General features: G+C 38.8%; 2 protein-coding genes across 2 annotated transcripts; both read left to right on the plus strand.

Moving 5' to 3' along the window:
• Nucleotides 1-79: 79 nt before the first annotated feature.
• Nucleotides 80-11,097, plus strand: LOC106407534 (callose synthase 5). Its single transcript, XM_048767917.1, has 40 exons — nucleotides 80-181; nucleotides 290-322; nucleotides 661-859; nucleotides 945-1,045; nucleotides 1,265-1,386; nucleotides 1,496-1,592; nucleotides 1,701-1,811; nucleotides 1,900-2,028; nucleotides 2,128-2,220; nucleotides 2,404-2,495; nucleotides 2,597-2,723; nucleotides 2,835-2,972; nucleotides 3,053-3,129; nucleotides 3,220-3,298; nucleotides 3,385-3,510; nucleotides 3,585-3,699; nucleotides 3,815-4,149; nucleotides 4,464-4,516; nucleotides 4,637-4,779; nucleotides 4,874-4,923; nucleotides 5,004-5,090; nucleotides 5,218-5,340; nucleotides 5,429-5,523; nucleotides 5,599-5,683; nucleotides 5,763-5,923; nucleotides 6,202-6,325; nucleotides 6,658-6,752; nucleotides 6,863-6,980; nucleotides 7,059-7,210; nucleotides 7,474-7,583; nucleotides 7,669-7,794; nucleotides 7,872-7,940; nucleotides 8,049-8,238; nucleotides 8,356-8,467; nucleotides 8,564-8,683; nucleotides 8,772-8,887; nucleotides 8,977-9,060; nucleotides 9,148-9,260; nucleotides 9,352-9,581; nucleotides 9,675-11,097. Exons 3-40 carry the CDS (start codon nucleotides 667-669, stop codon nucleotides 10,953-10,955), a joined length of 5,772 nt encoding a protein of 1,923 aa, XP_048623874.1. The 5' UTR covers nucleotides 80-181; nucleotides 290-322; nucleotides 661-666; the 3' UTR covers nucleotides 10,956-11,097.
• Nucleotides 11,098-11,948: 851 nt separating this feature from the next.
• Nucleotides 11,949-16,257, plus strand: LOC106410724 (methylmalonate-semialdehyde dehydrogenase [acylating], mitochondrial). The gene is made up of 19 exons (XM_013851302.3): nucleotides 11,949-12,150; nucleotides 12,235-12,302; nucleotides 12,392-12,463; nucleotides 12,661-12,822; nucleotides 13,036-13,114; nucleotides 13,193-13,347; nucleotides 13,436-13,499; nucleotides 13,732-13,811; nucleotides 14,007-14,072; nucleotides 14,248-14,298; nucleotides 14,360-14,511; nucleotides 14,807-14,897; nucleotides 14,980-15,060; nucleotides 15,195-15,272; nucleotides 15,353-15,388; nucleotides 15,505-15,548; nucleotides 15,628-15,706; nucleotides 15,787-15,877; nucleotides 15,958-16,257. The coding sequence occupies exons 1-19, from the start codon at nucleotides 12,123-12,125 to the stop codon at nucleotides 16,062-16,064; spliced, it is 1,584 nt and encodes a 527-aa protein (XP_013706756.1). The 5' UTR covers nucleotides 11,949-12,122; the 3' UTR covers nucleotides 16,065-16,257.
• Nucleotides 16,258-17,509: the final 1,252 nt, after the last annotated feature.

The raw sequence follows: 17,509 nt of genomic DNA on the forward strand, positions 1-17,509 counted from the left end.
CTCGTTTCCCTCCCTCCCTCTTAAAACCGTAAAGCAACACTTTCCTCCCTTCCCCCGATATTTTCTTTTTGATTCTCTCTCTCTCTCTCTCTCTCTCTCTCTCTCTCTCTCTCTCTCTCGTGTTGATTTCTCTGATTCATGCTTCTTCGCGAGAATTCGTGTTTCCTCGTCTCTGCTTCAGGTAAAATCGATTTCCTCTCCGGCGATAAATTTGTATAATATCATCGTCGTCCTTCCTTCGTTAACCTCATTCTGTATTTTGTTTTTCGTTTCTCCAATCTCTCTACAGGGAAGGAGATCTAATAGCTCTGCATCCAACGACGTGAGTTCTCTTCTCCGTTGATTGTTTCGTTTCAGAAATTAGCTTGTCGATTCAGCTTCCTTTGATATCAAAGCGAATCTTCAACCGACGACGTTCGATTTCTCTCGCCTGTGTTTTTCGATTTCGTAGCTCTATATTTGATCGTTAGATCCTTTTAGTTATCAGAGATCGAACTTTTTTTTTTTAGGAATCGATCCGTTTCCGTTTGGATTTCAGTTTTCCTCGTGTGAGCTCCGTTTTGATTGTGAATGTGTTTCCGTATAATCATATTCTACACGAACGAACCATCGTAATCTGATATTTTACTCAATTGTGATTCATTGTCTCTTACTTTACAGGGAGAGATGGCTCAGAGCAGTACATCTCATGACTCTGGCCCTCAGGGGCTGATGAGGCGGCCATCTCGTAGTGCCGCCACTACTATGTCCATCGAAGTGTTTGACCATGAGGTTGTTCCAGCCTCCCTTGGCACCATTGCCCCCATTCTTCGTGTTGCTGCTGAGATTGAACATGAGCGACCTCGCGTTGCCTACCTCTGTATGCCTTTTTGCTTTTAGAATTAATAAATGTCTTTTTTGATTTTTGTGTTTGCTAACTTCAATTTCTCTGTGTCCGTATAAAGGTCGATTTTACGCTTTCGAGAAAGCTCATAGATTGGATCCAAGCTCCAGCGGCCGTGGTGTTAGGCAGTTCAAGACACTTCTCTTCCAACGATTAGAAAGGGTGATCTTCTCTTACTTTTCCATCTGTCTTGCTGATTCATATCTTAGTCTTCTCAAAGGAGGCTTTCAAATGAATTCACACTCCCGATACATACCACTGCTGGAAAATTTTCCCTTTTGCTGACAAAGATTTTACTCATGAATGGGGATCACAGAGCAGATTTTGTCTTGTACTTTTCTTATAGCATGAGTGGAGCTAATAACGAATTCTACGATACAGGACAATGCTTCGAGTCTTGCTTCTAGGGTGAAGAAAACCGATGGACGGGAAGTTGAGAGCTACTATCAACAATATTATGAGCACTATGTCAGGGCCCTTGACCAAGGGGATCAAGCAGACAGGTAACATGGTCGTTGCGTGTTTTCCAAACTACATGTAATCAAATTCGGACCTTTGAAGATGTTTAGTAGTGCTCTTATTCTGACGGATTTTGTGAACCAACTCTCGCAGAGCTCAGCTTGGTAAAGCATACCAGACTGCCGGAGTGCTCTTTGAAGTGCTCATGGCAGTAAACAAGAGCGAAAAAGTTGAAGCAGTAGCTCCTGAGGTTTGTGTCCAAAATATACGTTTTCAAAGCAAACAAGACAGCTATAAAACAGTTATTTAGTTTACTGAGGATGGAGTTTGAGTTATTTCCATATGTGTCGCTTAAAAGATTATTGCAGCTGCTAGAGATGTTCAAGAAAAGAACGAAATTTATGCACCGTACAACATTCTTCCATTGGATTCTGCTGGAGCCTCGCAGTCTGCTATGCAGCTTGAGGAGGTGTATATTTTTTGAATGAGTCTCCCAATGCTTTAATCTAATGAGTGTAGTGTCTGTTTTTACACCTCTAATGCTGCTTGATGACTAGGTCAAAGCCGCTGTAGCTGCCTTGGGGAACACTCGTGGATTGAACTGGCCATCTGGATTTGAGCAGCACAAAAAGAAATCCGGAAATCTGGATCTTCTTGACTGGTTAAGAGCTATGTTTGGATTCCAGGCAAGTTGCTGATCTAAGAAGAGTAACAAGATGATCTAATGAATTCATGTTGAACCTGTGAGATAGATATATTTCTTATTATTTCATTGATCTTAACAGAGAGACAATGTCAGAAACCAGAGGGAGCATCTGGTTTGTTTACTTGCTGATAATCATATAAGGTTGACTCCCAGGCCAGAGCCTCTGAATAAGGTACCTCGATAGTTTCCTCCCTCACCTATAGAGCAGTTGGGCATGTGCTCTGAGACCCGCTGACACTAGTGATGAGTAAAAAGCCACAGCATTGTCTAAAAAATCCATCAATAAAAGATACATACTCATATGTCAAACACTTTTTAGCAATGAAACTTTTATTAATTCAATGTATAAATGCAGCTGGACGATAGAGCCGTTGATGCCGTCAAGACAAAGCTCTTTAAGAACTACAAGAACTGGTGCAAGTTTTTAGGACGTAAACATAGTTTAAGGTACCAGGCACTATTTTTTTCACAAATGGCTTGGATGTGACACTTTTTTGAATGATGTTTATACTCTTAATCAAAATTCACTCATCTATTTTTATGCGAAGGCTTCCTCAAGGTGCTGAAGATATACAACAGCGGAAGATACTGTATATGGGTTTGTATCTACTCATTTGGGGTGAAGCTGCAAATATTCGCTTCATGCCAGAATGCTTATGCTATATTTTCCACAATGTCAGTAATACATTCAGATTTTCTTAATTTACCTTTTTGCTAATCTGTTCTGGCTGATATGTCTGGTCAAACACAATAATTCATCAATATTTATCTCCTGTTTATGCTCAGATGGCTTATGAACTCCATGGTCTCTTGGCTGGAAATGTCAGCATCGTTACTGGAGAAAACATTAAGCCTTCTTACGGTGGAGATGATGAGGCATTTCTACGGAAGGTCATTACACCAATCTACCGAGTAGTTGAAAAGGTACATGTTAGAATGATATGTCGATGACATCTTGATAATCTTGACCTTGTATACACCATAGTTGACTTTTTGTGATTTAGGAAGCAAGTAAGAGTGCCAATGGCAAGGCTGCTCACTCAGATTGGTCCAACTATGATGATCTCAATGAATATTTCTGGTATATTAAAACTCAAGTCTGTAAATAGAATATTTACTTGGTTGGGATATCTTAATTTTCTTGTGTCATTTGCGCATCACTGTTATATAGGTCTCCGGATTGTTTCTCTCTGGGCTGGCCAATGCGTGATGATGGAGACTTTTTCAAATCAACGCGTGATATGGCACAAGTAGTACCTTGTAGCTTTGTTTAGCTGTTTCTCTGTCTCCATTGAGCTGATCAGTTTTTTTTTCCCACTTTTAAATTCATTTACAGGGGAAGAAAGGGTCTTTAAGAAAAGCGGGAAACACAGGCAAATCAAATTTCACCGAGACTCGAACATTTTGGCACATATATCACAGTTTTGACCGACTCTGGACATTCTATTTGTTAGCACTCCAAGTAAGCAATCTTGCACGAGCTATATTCCTAATAACATGAGACAGTCAAAAGTGACATTTCTATTTTGATTACAGGCCATGATCATTCTTGCATTTAAACGAGTGGAGCTGAGGGAAATCTTAAACAAGGATGTTTTATACTCTCTCTCCAGTATCTTCATTACAGCAGCTTTTCTACGCTTCCTTCAGAGTACGCCACCCTCAATGCTGCGACAAAACTTTCCCTGCCTGGAGTTCTTCTGTTTTCGTCATTTGGTTACTTTGCCAGGAAGTAACGATTACATTGTTTCTTGCTTCTATGCTAGGTCTCTTGGACGTTATCTTAAACTTCCCGGGTTTCCACAGGTGGAAATTTACTGAAATTTTGAGAAATATTCTCAAGATCGTTGTAAGTCTCGCTTGGTGTGTGGTATTGCCGCTTTGCTATGCCCAGTCCGTTTCTTTTGCTCCTGGGATGCTGAAGCAATGGCTATCCTTCCTTCCACGAGTTAAAGGGGTTCCCCCGCTCTATATCTTGGCTGCCGCTCTTTACTTGCTCCCAAATGTGCTGGCGGCTATCATGTTCATTTTCCCTATGCTTCGACGGTGGATTGAGAATTCAGACTGGCATATAATTCGATTGCTTTTGTGGTGGTCACAGGTATGAGGCTGGATTTATAACTCCTTTCTTTTCATCCTGGATGAAAATTATGATTCTGTTGTCAGCAAATCCCTTAGGCATGCTAGAAGAGCTCTGAACTCTGTTAGTTTAGATTATTTGTGCAACTCAGGATCCATTTTCCCCTATTGCCGGTTAGTTATTTGTATACGCAAGTCAAGAGCAAAGTTTGACTTTTATTCTTGCTATATCAAAGATATTAAGTTTCTGAATATGTGTGATGCTCGGGGAAATATCTTATGCGGGGTCTGATTTCCAATTTATTGAATCATTCCATGTTTTGTTTTTCTCTTCAGCCAAGAATTTACGTTGGAAGGGGGATGCATGAAAGTCAAATTTCACTCATAAAGTAAGTATATGGAAACAAACAAGATCTGTTGTAAAACAAACAAATTTCACGCATATACTGATTTATGTGAACATTTGACCAAAGATTGTTTTGAGCTAATATATTTATTGGAATTTCCAGGTATACGATTTTCTGGCTGTTGCTTTTCTGCTGCAAATTCGCATTTAGCTACTTTCTACAGGTGAAACTTTTGGTGAAGCCAACAAATGCAATTATGAGCATTCGCCATGTGAAGTACAAATGGCATGAGTTTTTCCCCGATGGTAATATTACGACTTAAGCTTTTTGCTTGTGAATCTGTTTTTCTGTTTGCTGTTAATACTTTTGGTAAGCTAATTGTTCCCATTATCCATGCAGCTGAGCACAACTATGGAGCAGTGGTGTCCCTGTGGTTACCTGTGATTTTGGTATATTTTTCTTAACCACTTATCGAAATGAATTCTTTAGCAATTCCATGGATATCTCACGTTCCTTAATTTTGCTTCAGGTTTATTTTATGGACACTCAAATTTGGTATGCTATCTTCTCCACTATATGTGGTGGTGTCATTGGGGCCTTTGATAGATTGGGAGAGGTAATATTTTCTGGCTGGATCCATTCTACTCACTTATTTAACCCTTATTGTGTTACTAAGATGAAATCAAGGTCGTCTTGCGTGATAATATCTTTTCCTAACAAAATCATTTCAATTCTACGTCCAGATACGAACGCTTGGAATGCTAAGGTCCAGGTTCCAATCATTGCCTGGTGCATTTAACACGTATCTTGTTCCTTCTGATAAAACAAGGAGAAGAGGGTTTTCCCTATCGAAAAGATTTGCAGAGGTTCAACAAGATTGATTCTTCTATAAACTGATTTCTTGAAGAATGGTACTAGTATTCTATAAAGGTACCAAATTCTATCTATATGCAGGTCACAGCAGCAAGAAGAACTGAAGCGGCAAAATTTTCCCAACTCTGGAATGAAATAATTAGCAGCTTCCGAGAGGAAGATCTCATCAGTGACAGGTAATAACTTAGATACTAAACCGCCTTTTATGAATCCCCATATTTTCCATGTCCTTGAACCAACTGTTTGTTCAGGGAGATGGATCTGTTGCTTGTTCCTTATACTTCAGATCCTAGTTTGAAACTAATTCAATGGCCACCATTTTTGCTTGCAAGCAAGGTTTGTGGTCTTCGTCTGTTATTCCAGATACCTCTGTTCTTTTTTTTTGACTATTGTTAAAGTTATCTTCTTGGAACAGATACCCATAGCATTGGATATGGCAGCTCAGTTTCGAACAAAAGACTCTGACCTCTGGAAGCGCATATGTGCAGACGAATACATGAAGTGTGCTGTTATTGAATGCTACGAATCTTTCAAACATGTCTTGCATACTTTGGTAATTGGGGAGAATGAGAAAAGGTATATCTTTATTCATCAAACAAGTTCTTGATTATCATTCATGAAGCAGTTAGAGTATTCATTAAAACTTTTGAGGATAATCACGTTCTCTAATTAGTTCTATTCGTAAATGTTCTCTAAGACTGCATATATATGTGCCTCCGCATTCCTCTGTTTTGATCATTGAGTAGTTTCACCTTTAGCATATATATGCGGTTCAACCTGGGATTTCAGTCCCCTCTTTGATTTGCAAATTCATTTGATAGATTCTAAGATAAGATATAAATATAATGCCACAGGATCATTGGTATCATCATCAAAGAGGTGGAGAGCAACATATCAAAGAATTCCTTCCTTTCGAATTTCAGAATGGCTCCTTTGCCTGCTCTTTGCAGTAAATTTGTCGAGCTTGTCGGAATCTTGGTAAGTGAATCACATTTTTTTTTATCAATGATATTGATTTTAGATTGTTCGTGGGAGTGGATACTTTCTATGCTAGAGTCAGTGCAAGCTCCCTATTATAGGCCTGCTTATGATTATAAGCCAAGCTGGCTGCCAGTTTCAGTAGGAAATCATGTTGTGAACCTTTTTCAAGATTCCTTATTTCTCAATACATTGCTAACTGATGTACTGATATGGAAAAGTAAAAAAAAAAACGAAGATTAAGGATAAGTCTTGATGGAAGTGATAATACTTGTGAAATGTTAATGTTATCTGAGAAACTAAATAACTATATGTAACTGATGATGGTGCAGAAAGATGCGGATCCATCCAAAAGAGACACAGTGGTGCTGTTGCTGCAAGATATGTTGGAAGTCACTACCCGAGATATGATGCAAAATGAAAACCGGTTAGTGGACTGTATCTCTATAGTTATAGTACTGGAAAGTTTGTTTAGTGTCTATGTGAATATATATTATCCACACAAACAAGAGTAACTTGAGTGGCACCTTTCTGCAGTGAATTGGTTGAACTTGGGCATACTAACAAGGAATCCGGAAGGCAACTTTTTGCTGGTACTGACGCAAAACCTGCTATATTATTTCCTCCAGTGGAAACAGCTCAATGGGATGAACAGGTGAAAGCTCAAAAACACATAATATAAGGCTAATCTCCGTGAACACTTTTCAACATAATGATTCTTTTATTGTTGTAGATAAGACGCCTTCATTTACTCTTGACTGTAAAAGAATCTGCAATGGATGTTCCCATAAACCTTGAAGCGCGAAGAAGGATTGCCTTCTTCTCAAATTCACTGTTTATGGATATGCCTCGAGCTCCTCGTGTCAGAAATATGCTTTCCTTTAGGTATGTGATCCAGTTATCACCTTTTTAATAGAATCGATGCTTCTCGGATGATACCAATTGCTGCTATCTATTTTCTCAAAATTTTGAATTTCTGTAAATTGTAGAAATCCATATTTTCACGTTTTGTTTTGTTTTTGGTGGGCTGGAGTGACTGTGAAACATACAATCAGTGTAGTTGATACTATGGAACTATTATGAATTCCTACAACAGAGAGGAGGTCTACCTTATTAGTAACATAAGAGTTTTCTTTTTGCATTTACAGTGTTCTAACTCCGTACTATAGTGAAGAGACTGTCTACTCTAAGAACGACCTGGAAATGGAGAATGAAGATGGTATATCAGTTGTATACTATTTGCAGAAGATCTTCCCAGGTATGTCTTATCGATGAGCTCTTCTTGTTGGACCTAATTCCTTCTCATTGCTTTCATAGTTGATATATATGGTCCACCATTTCAGATGAGTGGACCAACTTCTTGGAGCGTCTTGGTTGTAAAGATGAAACTGCGGTTTTGGAGAGTGACGAAAATATATTGCAGCTTCGCCATTGGGTTTCTCTAAGGGGGCAGACTCTGTTTAGAACAGGTACTTTATATCATACATGCCTACTTATATTGCTATATGGTTTTTATCTATTGCTGACTGCCGTTTGTATCTTGCAGTTAGAGGCATGATGTATTATAGGCGGGCATTGAAGCTTCAGGCTTTTCTTGACATGGCTACTGAAAAAGGTGAGACATGGTTACTTAACTTGTGCTGAAATCCAAAATACTGAAACAGTAGAGATCAATACATTTTTAAATAAGTAGACTGTTAAAACATGTCTTGTGGGTTTACAGAAATATTAGAAGGGTACAAAGCCATTTCAGAGCCAACTGAGGAGGACAAGAAAAGTCAGAGATCATTGTACGCTCAGTTAGAGGCAGTAGCAGATCTCAAATTTACTTACGTTGCTACTTGCCAGAACTATGGAAATCAGAAGCGAAGTGGAGACCGGAGAGCTACTGACATCCTTAATCTAATGGTTAAGTAAGTCTCTCCTCCATCCTTTCTTCTGAATAGATTCCAGAAATTTTAAATTCGTCTTCTTTCTCATCCGTTGGTGGGTTCCCTGATGAGTCTCATTTATCATATCCTATGCTGTAGCAATCCCTCTCTCCGTGTGGCATACATTGATGAGGTTGAGGAACGTGAAGGGGGAAAAGTGCACAAAGTGTTCTATTCGGTGCTTATCAAGGCTGTTGAGAATCTTGATCAGGTAATTTTTTTATGATTGGAAATCTTAACAGATTATTGTGTCCTATTAATAAAAAAGCTCACAGATTTCTAACTCTGTAACTGTAACTTTTCTAAGGAAATATATCGGGTAAAATTGCCTGGTCCAGCAAAAATAGGAGAAGGAAAACCCGAAAATCAGAATCATGCACTCATCTTTACAAGAGGAGAAGCTCTCCAGGCTATTGACATGAATCAGGTGAAACTGTTTTAGCCTAACGGAAGCATGATGCACTGTTCTTTGTTGGAAAAAATGTAACTTACCTACCATAGCATCTAATTAATAGGACCATTACCTGGAAGAAGCACTGAAAATGAGGAACCTGCTAGAAGAGTTCAATGAAGACCATGGTGTTCGTGCACCCACTATTCTTGGTTTCAGAGAACATATTTTTACTGGCAGGTATTTGGTTATTATGTTTTTATGTTATAAAGACTAGTATAAAACTTCTTTCAATTTTCTAGCTGACATGTATATGTGTTTACTTTCAGTGTTTCTTCTCTAGCCTGGTTCATGTCGAACCAAGAGACAAGCTTTGTGACCATTGGTCAGCGAGTCCTCGCAAGTCCTCTGAAGTATGTCTTGGTCTCCGTTGTTTCATTCTAACACAAAATATAGCATAAATACAAAATATGAAGCTTATGTCTGATTTCTGATTTCAGGGTCCGGTTTCACTATGGTCACCCTGATGTCTTTGATAGAATCTTCCACATCACTCGTGGTGGCATCAGCAAAGCATCACGCGGCATAAATCTTAGCGAGGACATCTTTGCTGGTTGGTTTCTGAACCTTACTTGTGTAAGGAAAATACAGTTATATTATATTCTTTCATTATTTACTAAAAACTTGTTCATATGTGTATCTAGGTTTCAACTCAACTCTGCGGCGTGGTAATATCACTCATCATGAGTACATCCAAGTAGGGAAAGGAAGAGATGTTGGACTGAACCAGATATCCCTCTTTGAAGCAAAGGTTGCTTGTGGTAACGGGGAGCAAACATTGAGTAGAGATCTCTACAGACTTGGGCATCGCTTCGATTTCTTCCGTATGATGTCCTGCTACTTCACAACCGTAGGCTTTTACATCAGCTCGATGGTAACTTCTCATCTTCTAAAGTCAAAACTGAATTTTAGCTCTGGCTCATTAATTTGCTTAACATAAACTGAGTTCTCATTCTCTGTATTTCAGATTGTTGTCCTCACAGTTTATGCATTCTTGTATGGAAGACTTTATCTGTCACTGAGTGGAGTGGAAGAGGCAATAGTAAAGTATGCAGCGGCTAAAGGAGATAGTTCACTCAAGGCAGCGATGGCCTCACAGTCCGTTGTGCAACTGGGTATGCTTATGACACTTCCAATGATAATGGAGATTGGGCTAGAGAGAGGATTCAGAACTGCATTGTGCGACCTAATCATAATGCAGCTTCAGTTAGCGCCTGTCTTCTTTACCTTCTCGCTTGGTACCAAGGTCCATTACTACGGACGAACCATACTACACGGAGGAGCCAAGTACAGAGCAACAGGCCGTGGTTTTGTGGTGAGGCACGAGAAGTTTGCGGAGAATTACAGGATGTACTCGAGAAGCCACTTCGTGAAAGGAATGGAGTTGATGGTTCTTCTGATATGCTACAGGCTGTATGGTAAAGCAACAGAGGACTCAGTAGCGTACGTGCTTGTTCTGGGATCAACTTGGTTCCTGGTTGCTTCCTGGCTGTTCTCTCCGTTCCTTTTCAACCCCTCGGGATTCGAGTGGCAGAAGATAGTAGATGACTGGGATGATTGGAACAAATGGATAAGCAGCAGAGGAGGCATTGGAGTGCCAGCAGTCAAAAGCTGGGAATCCTGGTGGGAAGAAGAGCAAGAGCATTTGCTTCACTCTGGCTTTTTCGGAAAGTTCTGGGAGATCTTCCTCTCCCTCCGCTACTTCATCTACCAATACGGAATTGTCTACCACTTGAACTTAACCAAAGAGAGTAGACTCGGAAAACAGCAAAGCGTCATAGTCTACGGACTCTCATGGCTGGTGATCGTTGCAGTGATGATCGTACTCAAGATAGTGTCGATGGGGAGAAAGAAGTTTAGCGCGGATTTCCAGCTGATGTTCAGATTGCTCAAGCTGTTTCTCTTCATAGGATCGGTGGTGATAGTTGGAATGCTATTCCACTTCCTGAAACTGACGGTTGGAGATATATTGCAGAGCTTCTTAGCGTTTCTACCAACGGGATGGGCTCTGCTTCAGATCTCGCAGGTGGGAAGAACACTGATGAAGGCTGTAGGAATGTGGGGTTCGGTTAAGGCATTGGCTCGAGGGTATGAGTACATAATGGGGGTTGTCATCTTCATGCCAGTCACGATTCTCGCGTGGTTCCCCTTCGTCTCTGAATTTCAGACTAGACTTCTTTTCAACCAGGCATTTAGCCGTGGCCTTCAGATTCAACGTATCCTTGCTGGTGGTAAAAAACAGAAGTGAGAGACTTCACCTCTACTTGTTTTCTTCTTTTAAAACTATTCTCTGGTTTTCTTATGACTCTATTGCTTCTTCCTCTTAAATCTGTTACTACTGTTTTCCTCGATTCTTAATTTGTTTGTTGTGGACCTTCTTTTATTAGTAATTCTTCAGAGTTGATGTAAAACAAATTATATTACGTACTACTACAAGTACAAGATTCTACACCTACACCAGCGAACTGATATGTGAAACGTAAATTCTGGTAGAAACATACTACTACAAGTAGAAATCTCTCACCTCCTCTGGTTTGTTCATTCTTCATTCTCATATGTGACATGGATAAGACTAAGAGATATTCTAAGTAAACTGAGTTAATTTATGTAATATGCATCTTTGTGTATACTCTTAACTGAGAAAAAAGAAACTATTCTAATTTTTTTGTAAGCCGTAAATTTCATTTACAACGACTTGACCGCATTTTAGCACCAATCACTTTGAATCGACTTAACCACAGCTTATAAGGTTATCAAAAGAGTTTTTGATATGGTTATCCACAAATTCAAATCCATCATGTGATACATCTTCATCATTTCCAATAACATCATCCCCATAAGCACATGTGGTTGTTCTGTTGGGTTGTTGTCTAAGTAAAGAGTAAGGGCATGAGAACTAACAACATCGGCACTCGAATGCAACTCGTCGTGTGATTCATATGATAAGAACTTCGGATCCTCGACCCAAAGAAAGTTGCGTTTTGTTGAGTTAAGGATTGTTCAACTCGTATTTAGCACGTATCATTTTTCGGATAGCACGACTGAAATTGACGAGGTAGGAAGACTATTTTCCCGTTCAGATACTCCAGTTACCTAATTTTACATAATGGCCACCGATCACCTAATTATTTTTGGGTTGTGTATATTGATTTAATTAGGCCCCTAGAATACGATGTTTTCCTAATTTTCTCTTTGAAAAAAATCGTTTTTAATCATTAACAGATCAAACGGTCCATATCGAACCACGTAGAAATCAAAGAGATGAGCTAAGATCGTATTATATCTGATCATCACTTGGCTCCGGATCGACAGTTTGAGTCAGCATTCACTCAGCAACTCAAATCCCCAGCAAACGCATAAAAGGGAAGAAAATCAACAACAACAAAAAAAAAAAAAACTCAAATCAAATCGAACGATGCTTCTCCGAACTTCTCTCCACCAAGGTATAATCTGAATCCTCTTGTTTTTTTTTTTCCAAACTCTCTAAGACTCCGATACGATCGATGCTAGTGGTTTGGTGTTCGCAGGGAACAACAATCTCAGGCCTCGATTCCTCCGTTGTTTGTTATCAACTATGTCATCTACTCAGCCTCCCGTGAGTTTTTTTTTTTTTCGTAATCATTCAGTTCTGCATCTTATTTGATTTAACTGTTTCCGATTTTATCTCATATTATCATGTTTCAGAGAGTACCAAATCTTATTGGAGGATCTTTCGTTGACTCTCAAGCATCATCACATATCGATGTCATAAACCCTGTAAGCTTAAGCAATTTAGTAAAGATTTCAATTAAATTTTATCTTTTTAAAAAAAAATTTAGGAACCTTCAAAAAATTTGGAGACTAGAAACGAATATTTCATCTGGCTTTGCCTAGGACCGGGTTCTATGTACTGTTGCTAGTTCTGTACTCTCCTCGTTTGTTTTTGTGACGTGAAGGTTTTGATTGTGATATAGGCTACGCAAGAAGTTGTTTCTCAAGTTCCATTGACAACTAACGAAGAGTTTAAGGCCGCAGTATCTGCTGCGAAGCAAGCTTTTCCTTCGTGGAGAAACACACCCATCACCACTCGTCAGCGTGTTATGCTCAAGTTTCAAGAGCTTATACGCAAAAACATGGTAACTACTTAGGACCAGCCCTGAAATTTAGGGACTATACGCTATTTATTAAAGATTTCAGCTAATTTTGTTTTGTTTATAAATTTGGGGGGTTTGAAATATTTATTAGAGGCTATGTCTACGTAATTTTCATTCGGCTTTGTAACTACTTACTTGGTTTCCTTCATGAAACATGTTCTTCTCTGATTTTTTTTTTTTAAATCTTTCCTCTAGGATAAACTTGCTTTGAGCATTACGACCGAGCAAGGGAAGACCTTAAAGGATGCACATGGTGATATCTTCCGTGGGCTAGGTCAGTTTTATCGCAGGTTTGATTATATAGTTGAATAAGCAGAGCATGTCCTGAGCGGATGGTTATTTACTTATGCAGAGGTTGTGGAGCATGCTTGTGGAATGGCAACTCTACAGATGGGTGAATATGTCCCTAATGTGTCGAATGGAGTCGATACGTATAGTCTTAGAGAGCCATTAGGTGTCTGTGCTGGCATTTGTCCTTTCAACTTTCCAGCAATGATTCCTTTATGGGTAACAAATTCGAAAAATACCTTTTGTATCTCCTTAGTTTTTTTATGTGATCCTCTTCTGATTATCTATTGTGTGTTTGTTAATGCAGATGTTTCCCATTGCGGTGACATGTGGCAATACCTTTGTCTTAAAGCCTTCAGAGAAGGATCCTGGTAAACTGCTCACTATTCACATAACTTAAGGGCGCGCTCCTGTGATGTTTAATTTCGTTTTTTTGAAGTTCAAGATACCTCTGTACATACATCTTACTAGCAAGATCAATATGATGTGCTGAATGCTCTTTAGATATATCACATTTTCTAGTTGACTACCTGCAAGATTGATTGTCTATTGTACCTGATGTTATCTTCCATACCGATTGTTGATTTTACTTGTTTTCTCCAGGTGCTTCTGTAATGCTTGCGGAGCTGGCAATGGAAGCTGGATTACCTAACGGGGTTCTCAATATCGTTCACGGTACCAATGTAGGTTATCCTTAAATTTATGTTCTTTGCTAAACTTTTCGAAATGTTAAAGAGAGATTCCCATCGGAAGATAGTATGGTGAATATTCTTTATTGAAATTACAAGGACCAAAACTATAATTCTCAAAGATTCCAATTCCACACTATTGATTTCAGTTTCTCTTTCGTCTGTAATAATGCATTTCTTACACGGCAGGATACTGTGAATGCTATCTGTGATGATGATGATATCAGGGCTGTGTCCTTTGTTGGCTCAAACACTGTAAGTATTTTTTTTTTTTTTTGTGTTACTGCGAATTTGGTTTTTGTTGTTGTGATGAATAAAAGTCTACGAAATTTTCACGTAGTCAGTTTCCTTTTATAGCAGATATGCTTTTTCCTCTGCGCTCAAATATTATTTAACTTGTGTATTCCGAATTTGAATTGCTTTGTTAAAGGCTGGAATGCATATATATGCAAGAGCAGCAGCGAAAGGAAAACGCATTCAGGTAACAATTTGTCTTTAGTATTTCAAAACGATGTCAGTATACTTATAAAACATCTCTTCAGTCAAATATGGGAGCGAAAAATCATGGAGTTGTCCTGCCTGATGCCCACGTCGATGCTACTTTAAATGCTCTACTTGCTGCTGGATTTGGTGCCGCTGGACAGAGATGCATGGCTCTGAGTACAGTGGTATTTGTTGGCAATTCAAAGTCATGGTACCACCTACTTTCTTTTCTTCATATTCAAACTGCACCAAATCTTTGTGGAACATTACATATATTCGTTTTTCTTTTGCCTCTAATCTCTTTCTCTCCTCTGCTTTCGGAGCTCCACAGCCTTATGTGCATAAACCGTCTATAGGATTTTATATGACATCACTTCTTTTAATTAGTATAGATTTACTATGGCCTTGTCCTAGTGTTAAAAGTAAGTAGAGAAGCTGTGTGAAGCCTGTTAATTTTCATTGGATAGTACTGAGAGATTGGCTTCAACTTGTCTAATACGAACTAGGGAGGATAAACTCGTCGAGCGAGCTAAAGCCCTTAAAGTCTCATGTGGAACAGAACCAGATGCAGACCTAGGTCCTGTGATTAGTAAACAGGTATTTTCGAGCTCATATCACTTTTAGTCTTTTGCTTTTTCCTCTGTTATATACCTTGTTGCTAAATATTTTATTTGGCTAGGCCAAAGAACGGATATGTCGCTTGATTCAGTCTGGTGTGGACGATGGCGCTAAACTGCTGCTTGACGGAAGAAATATTGTGGTAATTTACTGAATAGTAACCAATAACCTTATAAATTTATTCTAAATTGATATTTCTGAATTAATAATCCGTGTAATCTTGAAAGAAACAGTCGACTGGTCTGAGAAGTTTACTTCATCGCTCATAATAAACAGGTTCCTGGATACGAGAAAGGGAATTTCATCGGTCCCACCATTTTATCTGGTGTTACCCCAGACATGGAGTGTTACAAGGTATTATTCTGATACTTGAGTAAATCAATCTGTATTCTACTTGGAAACTTACTTTCCTCTCTCATTTTGGCACATTGCAGGAAGAAATATTTGGCCCCGTTCTTGTATGCATGGAGGTCAGATTGAAATATAAAATATATCATAAATGGATCACAATCAGAAAGTATATTCGTTTTGGTTTTTCATATACGTGTTATTTACATGCCATAATGCCTTTGTTTGATATTTACAGGCAAGCAGCTTTGATGAAGCCATAGACATACTGAATAGAAACAAGTAAACCCTTTTTTGTCATGTCTTTATAACAATACTGATATATATTCCTCTGAATAATCTGCTTTTACGCCTTCAATAGGTATGGGAACGGTGCTGCAATTTTCACTTCATCGGGCGCAGCGGCAAGAAAGTTCCAGATGGAAATAGAAGCAGGACAGGTATGAAGAACTAACTTTTTGTATGCATTTGAGATATGGTCGATCTCTTTTTTTATTGTTCTTGTTTATGTTATGCGTAGATCGGTATCAACGTTCCAATCCCGGTTCCGTTACCGTTCTTCTCTTTTACTGGGAACAAAGCTTCATTCGCAGGGGACCTGAATTTCTATGGTAATAAAGTTTGTCACAATTTAAAGAGAAGAATGTGTTTTGTTTCTATTTGCTTAAAAGGTCAAGTGGAATTGTTGCAGGCAAAGCCGGAGTAGACTTTTTCACTCAGATCAAGACTGTGACACAACAGTGGAAGGATATTCCAACTTCAGTATCTCTTGCCATGCCTACATCGCAAAAGCAATAAATAAAAAACCCAACCTCGCTCTTTTTATTTTGGATTTCTCGAAGTAATAAATGAATTGTATCCATTTCAGTGAATATCACTTCCGTTTACGTAGTCACATGCGTAAAAAATAGGCCTATTAAGGTTAATATACAAATTCTCGTTGGTATTTGCAGAAATGTGCTTTATTTTTATTAATTGGCGAACATGGTCATTGATCGTCTGGTGATTACATTTATGTCATTCACATCACTGTAACATCTCACACCTGCTACTGGGAAAGTTTACAGGTACTAAGGAACTAAAACCAGATAAAAATTTAAAAAATGTATAGGAAACACGTGAAAGATATTTTGTTACTTTGGGGGAACTGTCACTTCGGTCAATCTCGAGCGACGCATGGTTTAGATTCGAAGGCGCCAAATCTATTATTTGAAATAAGATTCAGGTTATTATATTGGAAACGTGATCGGTAAAGAGCCCCAAAAATTACCGGTTATCTTGATACAATTAAATTTGGAACTTGGCCGGTATTGATACCCACAAATAACCGGTATTTTTGAAAAACATTTGACGGAACCGGATATATAACAATAATGGATATATTACGTATAAAAAGGAAGTTTGTTTTACGTAATGTTGTAACAACCGAGCACATAACCGGATATATACCAATAATGAACAGATAATGAAAGGTTGGAAATGAAGCGAACATAACTAAATGCTAGGAAAAGGAAAGGGGAAGGTACGGTAACTTTGTATTTAGTTAACCAGCGGGGTTGGCCTGGTGGTGTTGAGAGAGCTTCGGCCTCAATACGCACCCGGGTTCGAACCGTTGGCCAGGCAATTAGGGTATCTAATTCCCCATAGTACCAAATGGTCTGCCTCGTCCCGAGGGGTTGGCCCCTGGGGGTGGAAGTTCCTCCAGGTTAATCAAAAAAAAAAAAAAAAAAACTTTGTATTTAATAGAAGTAAAACGAGTTGGGTATGTTGGAGAAGCAACTGTAGGGTCGGTTATCTATAGTAACTTAAATTGGAAATTTTTACGGTTATATAAACATATTTCACCTGTTCATGGTCTAAAACCGAGGAACTAACCGGTTATATAACAATAATGGAGAGTATAGATATTTCTTGGCAGTTTGTGGAGGTAAGAAATTTGAGTACTGTTTCAGATAGGGTAGGAGCATTAAATGAAGTGATTTTATCGAGATACGCAAGTACAGAGCTGTGGATGTAGCCCCGGTTTCATACCCTAATTTTCCCTTTATATAGAGAGTAACTCCGCCTCCTTAGAACCCACACATCTTCACTTACTAACCCTAAAAAAGTATTACTCTGCTGCAACTGTGAAAGAGTTGAGAGATAAAGAACCTCACGTGTTGACGGAGGAGACCGGTGGTGAGAATAGTATTTAATGTTTACTATATATACTGATGTGTAGACCATATTTAATAACGAAATAA

This window comes from Brassica napus, chromosome C9 (assembly GCF_020379485.1).
Source record: "Brassica napus cultivar Da-Ae chromosome C9, Da-Ae, whole genome shotgun sequence".
Classification (NCBI taxonomy): domain Eukaryota; kingdom Viridiplantae; phylum Streptophyta; class Magnoliopsida; order Brassicales; family Brassicaceae; genus Brassica; species Brassica napus.